The sequence below is a fragment of the Poromitra crassiceps genome, assembly GCF_964638095.1.
Source record: "Poromitra crassiceps genome assembly, chromosome: 10".
NCBI lineage: Eukaryota > Metazoa > Chordata > Actinopteri > Beryciformes > Melamphaidae > Poromitra > Poromitra crassiceps.
This window is the reverse complement of record NC_139631.1, coordinates 36,758,783-36,769,203: the sequence shown is the minus strand read 5'-3', so window position 1 is coordinate 36,769,203 and position 10,421 is coordinate 36,758,783. Positions and strand designations below refer to the sequence as shown.

Here is a 10,421-nt window from a genome sequence, read left to right as displayed (position 1 = left end):
TTATTCCGTGGCAGGCCATATGGGGAGCGGATGGGCCTCAGTGTTGAAGACATACTGGTCCAGGCTGATCAGGCTGGTATCATTGGAGAAAAGCAGGTAGAAATATTTCAGGGTCTCGCCCAGGAAGAAGCTCTCCATCTTGTCTCTGGGGCTCGGGTATCCGGGGTCGCGGACGTTATTGATGGAGGTGTAGCCACCGGACGCAACCTGAGAGGGGAGAACACACACCAGCACAGAACATCGAGAGGGATTCTCCTTGGCTTTCATCCACACAATCACACTTTATGGTAAGGAATCACACTTTATGCCGGTAAGGACTTACCCTGCTAGCCGGGCGCTCTCGCTCATACTGATCGTTAGCGCCCGGGGACCATAGTAGCATCGCCCATCAAGAGCACCGCGCTGCTCTCACGTCTAGGTCTTAACACGTTCACTGCCATTGACGAGATATCTCGTCTTACAAAATCCAACGGTTGACTGCCAATGACGAGATATCTCGTCTTAACACATTGAATGCCAGCCATGTTTTCATTCCTGTAGGTAAGTTGTGCCAGGGGTGTTTTTGACGATTCTGGCTCATTTTAGAACAGCCGAGGATTCTTTTCTGTTAAGAATTCATGAACACCAATCATCTAAAAATAACTAATAGAATGTGTGCTTTCTCTGTCTAAAAGAGTTAGTTTGCAGAGTTAGTAGTTATGTAGATATTAGCCGTTGAGTACAGCATGGTTTCAGCGTCTGGAAATTTATTCAGAGATAAATGGCTTTTTGTGAAACAGTCACTTTAACCATTCATTTTTGGCATCAGTAAGACCGTCAGACATTCTAAACAATAGTTTTGAACAGTAATTTCCTCCATAACAACAGGAAACACCCCTCTCATTCAAACTCCTCCCTCCGTGTGTCTTCTCCTCCTTCCTCCTGGCTCTAACAGCGGGCGTGTCAGAAGCGCGTTGCTGCTGCCTGCCTGCCTGTCTGCCTGTCGGGCAAGACGAGTCTGAAATGGATTACTGTAAAATCGCGTCGCCATTTCCTTGAATGGCTTGCTCCCGCGGTGTGTGTGTGTGTGTGTGTGTGTGTGTGTGTGTGTGTGTGTGTGTGTGTGTGTTCGCGCGTTGCTCCGCGGCTCTGGGGGGAAGGGATCTCTGTCCGTTCTGTGTGTGTGTCTCCGGCTTCTGACTGTAAAATCGCCAAGCCATTTCCGCGGGAGGCGGCTGCCTTTTGGTCCCGTGGCTTTTGGGTCCCGTGGCTGTGGCTTCTCTCGGTCTCTGTCGCCACTTAGTGGTCGGTAAAATAGATTACACACATGCTCTTGCTCCAAATAGTTATCTCGAAGATGTAAAAGGGGTTGATTGATGTCCCACCGTCAAAAAAAAAAAATGTTTATGTAAGACGAGTTAGCTCGTCCTTGGCACTTAAGCGCTGGATTATGTAAGACGAGTTAGGTCGTCTATGGCACTTAATGAGTTAAAAAAAAAAAAAAAAAAATTGACAGTGGGACGTGGATCAACGCCCCCCACGTCTCCTATAAAGAATATTGGAGCCACCGAACGTGTACAACCCATTCCACCGACCCACTAAGTGGCGACAGTGCTCTCCAGACTAGAAAAAGCCGAGCCAAAACTGCAGGGGAACGCGCGAGGAAACCATTCTCTCATACTGTAAAATGGATTGGCGAAAACGCTTTCGCTTTCGCGCATTATCGCGCTGGGAGCTGGCGGTGGGGGATTGCAAATTTGCATAATAGATTATGGGTGAAACACACTTTGAAACACCAGCAGAAAGCGCAGAATCGCACGCAGCTTCATTCCAGCTGAGCTCAACCGAAAACCCAGAAACGAACGAGCCTCATTCTCATACTGTAGGCGAAAACGCTTTCACGCTGGTGCACACGGGCGCACAACGGTGGGGGGTTCCAAAAATAGACTGGGTGGAAAACACACTTTGAAACACGCAGCATAAAGCCTAGAATCGCACAAAGCTTCATCAAAGCTCTCAAACCCAAGAAACGAGTGAGCCCCATCCACACTCGTCGACGAGGGGGCCGCCAGGGAGGGAGGCTGCTCACTGCTCAGACAGGCAGTAGAAACTCGCTTGTGACAAACGCTGCTGAAAGCCACCAGACACGCCCACGGAGGGAGGAGTTTGAAGGAGAGGGCGTTCAGAACTATATTGTTTAGATGTCTGATCTCTCACTGATGCCAAAAATAAATGGTTAAAGTGACTGTTCTGCCTGTTTGATTGAATTTCACAAAACTGCGATTATCTCAGCTTTCAGTCTCAGACGCTGAAACCATGCTGTACTCAACGGCTAATATCTACATAACTACTAACTCTACAAACTAACTCTTTTAGACAGAGAAAGCACACATTCTATTAGTACTTTTGTGAACTTTGTGTTCACAAAGTCCAAGCAGAAAATAATCCTCGGCTCTTGTAAAATGAGCCAGAATCCTCAAAAAAACCCTCTGGCAGAAGCTACCTACAGTAAAAAAAAAAAAACGGCTGGCAGTGAATGTGTTAAAAGGGACCCTTTTACCTGTGCCAGAAACTTGAAGTGAAGACGCTATCCGACGGCTAACATCCGCTTCTTCTAAATAAATGTAGTTACCGCTTCCAAATTGTTGCATAAAATCCACTTTTCTGCCTTTGAAAAAACAATCATTTGGAGCAACCCGGACACGCGACGAAATGTTTACTCACTGTTTACTCACTATTGCCCCCCACACTTCAGGAATGGTATTGCAACTTGCTTGCTTGGCACAAACGCAGAAATGTAGTTGCAATACCATTCCGGAAGTGTGGGGGCATTAGTGAGTAAACAGTGCGCCGCATGTACGGGTTGACTCCAGATGAAGGATGGATTTTTGGTTTTTCAAAGACAGAAAAGTGGATTTTATGCAACAATTTGGAAGCGGCAACATTTATTTAGACAGAGGCTCGATTGAGGGGCACACCCAGTTCGGTTGGCATCGGTTGTCGATTTGACATTTCAAAGTCTAGACCAGATATAAGACAACGCCCCTTTTTCAGAAGTATTTCCAGGAAAACAACCAAAATCGCAATAGCTGCGACCAGATATGCGAATTTCCGAAATGCAATTTCTGTGGACCAACCAAGCAACCGAGTGACTTGTAGAGCTGCTGGCTGCAGAAAAAAGTTGCATCATGAGTGATTTATGACATCACTGATGCTGTCACAATGCATACTGCATGTGTCTTCATCAATTGACATTAGTTCACTAGACATTGTCATTGTGACATCATCTGTATTTATGACATCACTGATTATGTCACAAATCAGTCAAATCAATCAATCTATGCATGTGAGATCTGTTCACATCAGTTCACATGACATTGTGGCATGAGCTCTGATTCTTCTTCTGTGGTGTTTTATGACAGTTGGCATCCTTTATGTTGCATTACCGCCTCTTTCTGGATTTATCCATCCACTGTTTCCCTCGCATGATCTCTGATGTGATCATTGTTGACATCATGATTTATGACATCCACTGATGTCACTATTGATATGACATGTCATTAAACCAGCCATTGCTCGAGTTAGATCACTGATGACATCACAATTGCTCGAGTGACATCCCTGATGACATCACTCACTGATTACATCACTGATAACATCAATGACTGATGGCATCACAATTGCTCGAGTGAAATCACTGATGTTACAATCTTACTACTACTATTAGTAGTAAGGTAGCATTTACTACTCTAATAATAGGGTGCGGTTCTTTTTGCAGCCGCGGAACGGAAGGCAAAATATTTTAGTATTTTTACGGTGTAGGGACCGAGGCGTCTATAAGAGTGTCTGTATGTCTGTATGTATGTCCCCACAAAAGAATGAAACAAAAGTGGCCGGGTCATTATGTCATATATCACAGATGATGTCACCAGTGGTCACCAGAATTGTGACGTAATTGGTGAGTGATCAGTGATGAGTGATGTCACTCGAGCAATTGTTGATCTCATCAGGCATGTCAGTGTGTGATGTCATCAGTGATGTATTGTGATCTAATCGGTGTCAGTGTGATGTCATCAGTGATGATGTCATCAGTGATGTCCCTCAATCAAAATTGTGTCTTTGGTGATGTCAGTGAGTGAGATCAGTGATGTCATTGTGATGCCACTTGTGACATCAGTGATGTCATGAATCCTTTCCTGCTGAGGCTATAAGTAGGAGCGGTGGCACTAAAGGTCTCATTGCAATGGCACTACTACTAGAAGTCATTCGAGCCAGAATACGGCTGCCCAGGGGAAGACTAGAAGGGGAAGAAGAGGCCCCGCCCTCTGCAGGGGACCGAGCACGGAGCCCAGATGGGCCCAGTCACCTGCATGCCTTCGTGCACCAAGCGTATTGCCCCATCTGCACAGTGGCCGGGGAAAATGCAATATCCTGCAATACCTCCGCCATTGTAGCCTTATCGACTGGAGAAACCATGTTTTTTTGAAGCTTTGACCTCTATAAAATGACCTATTGTGACTAGGATTCATTCAGGCTTTCCTAGCTACGTATAATTGCCCTGCACCACTGCAGCAATCACCTGTCAGCCATCTGTTTTCTGTTGCATCCATTCAAAGGTAAACACACACTCGAGCAGGGGGAACATCAACACGCATGGCAATGGGCCATTTTCACTTCCCTTGTGTCTAAAATGCATTAGTAACAGGTGCAAGCAAAACGAGGGCACCGGCACTGGATCAGATGGATTCAAAGTTGGAGACCATAATTGTGCCTGCACCTGTCTTACTACTTCCTGCTTTTTAGATACAAAATGTCTGAATTGCATGGAAAGTGAAAAACCTTAATGCAACGCAACGCTGGTAGTGGAACTCAAGCGTAGGTGTTTTTCTTGGCAATTAACACAAGTTCTCACCATCCAATTGCCGAAAAATGTAAAGCGCAAATGCGCAATAGCTGCGGGCATTCAGAGTTGTCATGTTGTCACAATGGCTGTGCATAACATGTGTGACACATTGATTATTGATATTGTGACATCAATGATTTCATGTCAGAGCAACTGTGATACAATGGTAGCTGCAAGTGCAGCAATGGTAGCTGGATGTCACCACTGATGTCACACTATATAATCTCATTTGCATATTGTGGAGGTCTGTGTGTGTGAAGTGATATGGCATCATTGGCAATGATGATGCCATATACCTCCCTGATGTCCCTAGGAGGTATGGCATCAGTGCTCCTTGATGATTTGTGATGATGTCACTAATGCAGAAACTCTGACCTCACTATGTCATTTACAGTGTGACATCTCTATTGTCATGTCATCCGGTCCATTGACTGATGGGGAGAGGTGTTGGCCATGCATCCATTGACACGTGACATTATTGATGACATCACTGCTCCACAATGTTGTCTCTATCATCCATTCCATTATGATGTCATTGATTTTTGTAGAGCAACATTTGTGGACCAACCGACCAACCAACCAATATACCAATGTCAATGCATTATGCAATGACATCATCAGTGATTTATGATATCACCGATGTCACAATCTCTCTGTGCATAAGTGATTTGTGACATTGATTATTGTCATAGACAATGTGACATGATCAGTGACGATGTAATCAGTGATGATCTCATCAGTTATGTCAGTTGAGCCATTGTGATGTCAGCAGTGTCTGTCGCAATTCACTTCAGTGTTGCATAATGTGATGTAAGTCACTTTGTTCGGCCGTAATAACTATCACACGCAATCCTAGCAGAGTCCGGGGGAAAAAGCGTACCCTACTAAACACAAGTTGTCGGGAACCTACAGTAACGTGAAAAGCGACTCTTGATAATACAGTTGCGGACCTGCACCCCTCCTGCAGTGGAATAATGGTTGGAACAAGTATTAGCATCGGTTCTTATCAATTTAAGTTCTTTGGGGCAAATGACGTGTGTTGATACAGTCAGCACGCGCACATGTACGTTTTGATGGAACATAAACGGTTGTAGCGATAGTAAAAACTGACTGAATGGGGGCTTTAAAGAAGCATTTCGGGGTTAGGGCGGTCTCTCTCTCTCTCGTGTCTCAGTCGCCCAAGACACACATGGATAATGGGCCATCTGCTAAAGCCATGACATGGACAAATGCAGTGTCCAGCGCCGCTGCTGGTCATTTGGGTGCCCTAAGCGTACATTTTTTCGTTGTGCCCCCCACCCCCCCTAAGAAAATTTCACAAATGTAATCTTGTGTGTGTGTGTGTGTGTGTGTGTGTGTGTGTGTGTGTGTGTGTGTGTGTGTGTGTGTGTGTGTGTGTGTGTATATGTATATGTATATGTATATGTATGTATTGAGAAATCTGGTAATAGTAATTTCCTTATGTTTCACTTGAGATGCCTGAATTATTTCATGTTACACGGGCGCTTTATTTTGAAACTCCAAGAAGGAAGTATCTGCCCTATGCAGGGAAGTAGCTTAACTGCGTTTTCGCAGTTAAGCGAATTCCCAACCTTTTCAAGACCTGGAAATTGTCAAATTATTTGTCCATATTTGATGCAGGAAGCCTGACCTTAGTGTACTTGTTGAAGTTCTGCAGAATCTCCCAGCCCCAGTCCTGGTACTTTGTGTCCTTGGTGAACCTGTACAGGTAGAAGAGGCTCTCCACAGTCTCCGGTCGGAGGAGGTTGTGTCTGTCTGCAAGCTATCACAGGAAAAAAACATGGAGACCGTGAATGGTAAGTCCAGAGTTCCCACCATAGCCCGATGTAAAATGCCAAGTCTGTCAAAGCTTACTTCCATGACCTAAAAATGTTTTTCCTTCCTGGTTAAAGGAACAAATATGTCCCTTTTCTGCGTAACAATGACACCTGCAGTCCAAATTCAAAACATCAGAGAGTTGTCTCCCCCCGCCCCCTTTAGAAGGCTGGCAGGTTGAGGACTGAAGATGCTAACGCGTTGGAGCTCGCTCCATACTGGCGTTGAAGTGGCTTAGAGAAAAACCTTTTGAATAGCCACTACATTCAAAATCAACCTGATACGGACAAGTATCAGCCGAATGGATTGGATGGGTTTGGCACAGGGAAATGGATGGTTGTTGTTGGACTGGAAAACGTGAAGTGTGCTTCATTAACCCGTTAATAAATTACCGTTATTGGATTGCATCGGACATTGTATTGGTAGTTGTGATAAACTGTGGATTTGATTGCTGTGGATATCGCAACTAAATTCCAGGTGTATTGAAACTGATTTGTTGTGAAATGAGATGGATTGACGATGACTACACTTAACCCATTGATACCCGATGCAGCATTTGCGTGTATATCCCTCATTTGTGTGTGTATCCCTTTAAGTCTTAAAGGGATACACACACAAATGCTGCATCAGGTATCAATGGGTTAAGCCAATAGCACCGTGAGTAAACCCTGTTGAATTCTGAGTGCCTCTAATATTATGAATGGAGTGTTTTCATCCAGTCATTTACGCTGTGAGCACACCTTTCTTACCGTAAAGCCACCTGCTGCAAAGATGATGCTGTGTCCTGGAATATTTTAATTGCCAGGTTACAACAATTAACAGGGGGGACATAAATTATATTGGGAAAGAGTAGCATGCAGCAAGTATAGCGTTTTGACTAGGGCTCAGGACGTCACGGCTACAACGCGGCTACATGATGCCCGATCAAATCCGGATCCATTTACGCCAACTGAGAAGAAATGTTTGTGCCGTACAAACACACGTGTTCTATTCTACACGACCACTTAGTGAGGAGCATGGTATGGAAGGAGGCAAGATGCACCATCATGTCTCCATTCTGGCATTTTAAAATATAGACAGACTTATTTATTCAACAAATGTCTTTCCACTACTATTCACATTTTTTTTTCTTTAGACAAGAACTTTTTTTTCTTCACACGGCGTAAAAAAAACATTTAGCAAATTAACAAAACCTGACAATTCCATTGAGCCCTTTTTAATTCTTTTGATATATCATATGACGGGTTTCAGTGTCTGTTGAGGGACACGTATTAGCGGTTCACCGGGGACTGGAACCTGCAACCTTTCAGTTACAGTGCAGCAGCGTGGCCTCCACTCACCTTGACGTCGACGTCTCGGGTGCTACCCTGGTGCATGTTGAAGTGGACGATCTCTGGGCTGAGTCCTGTCTCCATCTGGTGGTACATCTGGTAGCAGGTCTCCATCAGCTGCTTGGCCAGGTCCATGTGATCATCAGGAAGGCCGTTGTGAGCGCCGAGGGCCAGCGTCCCCGGCAGGAAACACACGAGGTGGTCCTGGAAAACGCAAATGCACAAAATAACAGAGTTGTAAACATTATACTGTAGATACATTGGTACATCACACAGCACATTTGTCGTGATGCACATCCACCTGATTAGTGATCAGTTATTTGAATGTGACCTCAGCTCTCGGACTCCCTAGTCGATCAGCTGCCTTACGGTATACAGTAACTGGCAAACTTAGCAAATTACATACATATATGTAACATATCATTTGAATCAAATTATTGCACAAGCAGTACTTGAGAAGCATCTAGCCATTTAGCATTATTAATGATTGATAAGCAATGCGATAAATAAATACATTTATATCAAGACTTGTATCAAGAGTTGTATATTTTTTTGTTAATTGTTGGGGGGGGGGGGGGCGGGGGGGCAGCCTGCAGAGCAATATTATTCCCATTTCCAAGACCTGCAAATGATCCAATTCATTTTCCATGCTTTTCCAGACCTGTGTAGGAACCTTGAGGGTGGTTTTGTATGCTACTGACCATTTTAGGACTGAACTGTCCATGGGAGAGCTCTCCGACAAAGAGGAGTCCATTAGGTGAGGACTTCTGCAACAGATTCTTCTTCACCCCTTCCACCGCTTGCAGGTAGTCCTCCAAGAACCTACAACAGCACAAATAATTGATATGGGACTTCAGGAACTGTATTGTCTGTGTAACAATACTGGGGTCTGGGGAAGCGAACAGAAAGTACACTGCTACAGTCCACAGGCAGTACAAAAAAATCTATCAAAAAAAGAAAACAAAATGCAATATATTTATAATAGACCCATTATGCAAAAAGCCAGCACCATGATGCAACACACCTTTTGGGCAAGGGTTCATCTTCAGTGCCTGAGATGTAACAGTGTTTCCCCTACTATTCTACAGGCCTGGCGGGCCCAGGCAGGAAAAAAATAGTTTGTGTTTGTTTTTTTGGTTTTTTTTTGCCCTGCTCGCCCCAAAACTTCAATAAACCTTTATGGCATATTATTACAATACTAGTGTTGACAGTAATAGAAGATGCCAAATCATTCAAAACAATAAGCATTTTGCTTTTAGGAGCATCATGCCAGCCAGCGTGCGCCGCTGTTCCAAAACGTGTCAACGTGTGTCGTTTGCCTGGGAAACGCACATCCTATAATACAACTGCTCGCATCGCATCCCATAATAGTATGATGATATGATATTTGGGATGCCATTGCGAGCATAGATGCGAACAGGTTAGCTAAAAGTTTAGCATCGCCAGCGAGGGCCCCCACCGTTGCGGGGGCCAGGGCTTGGCCTCCAGTAGTTGCTGCAGACATTGTATTCCCAAGGCAAGGAGGAGAAGTTTGCTCCTTTGGTAGGCAATAGCAGGAAACGGTGTTTTTATTGACATCAAAAGATTTTCAGACCTGGAGGGATTTCTAAACGTACCCCAACCGCAACGGTGGGGGTCCTCGCTGGCGACGCTAAACTTTTAGCTAACCTGTTCACATCTATGTTTGCAATGGCATCCCAAGTACCATTCAGGCTGAAGGCAACACAGAAACACTTCCAACAAACGACTGAAACATTCAAAGCTGCTTCATCTGATCCCTCGAGCGGTGCCTGGTGTGGGCTGGGGGTATATCAATCTTTCATCAGTTCTAGTTGTGCCCTAAATTAAGCAAATACTACCAGACAGGAGAGCTTAAATACTTCAGTGGTGCTGGTTGGACGTAGACTCGTGGGATTTTTCAGGGTCGATACTGATACTTTTTGGATCGAAGATGCGGGAGGTCAACATAATGTGCTGCTAGTGGTTTCAAGATCTTTGGGTTTGAGGAGGCACGGGGGCGCAGTGGTAAGCGCTGTCGCCTCACAGCTAGAAGGTCCTGGGTTCGATTCCCACCTGGGACGCTGTGAGCGCTGAAGGAGTGCGTGCCCGTCCGCATGTCCTTGAGTGCCCACTGCCCGCGTCGGGTCGTCAAAAGGGCCTTGATTTGATTGCTGCTTCAGTGTTTCCCACAGAATTTTGAGTATTTGTGGTGGGGGACCACAGACCCCCTAGGGGGATGCGGGGGCATGCCCCCCCGCGAGATTCTTTTAAACATTTTAAAGTCAAATGCATGAATTTGGTGTACTTTGAGAAAGCGAGCAAAATCAAAAGGCTAGATTTATGAAGAACATGTCATCATTACTGTGCTGTGG

General features: G+C 45.0%; 1 protein-coding gene across 1 annotated transcript in view; it reads right to left on the bottom strand.

The window, feature by feature from the left end:
• The window catches only part of man1b1b (mannosidase, alpha, class 1B, member 1b), a gene marked incomplete at both ends in the record, with an annotated part of 92,273 nt that continues 81,852 nt past the window's right edge, over positions 1–10,421 (bottom strand). The window contains 4 exons of the mRNA XM_083645420.1: positions 1–207; positions 6,534–6,665; positions 8,059–8,253; positions 8,751–8,871. Coding sequence (XP_083501546.1) covers positions 1–207; positions 6,534–6,665; positions 8,059–8,253; positions 8,751–8,871 — 655 coding nt within the window. The remainder of the gene's footprint in view (positions 208–6,533; positions 6,666–8,058; positions 8,254–8,750; positions 8,872–10,421) is intronic.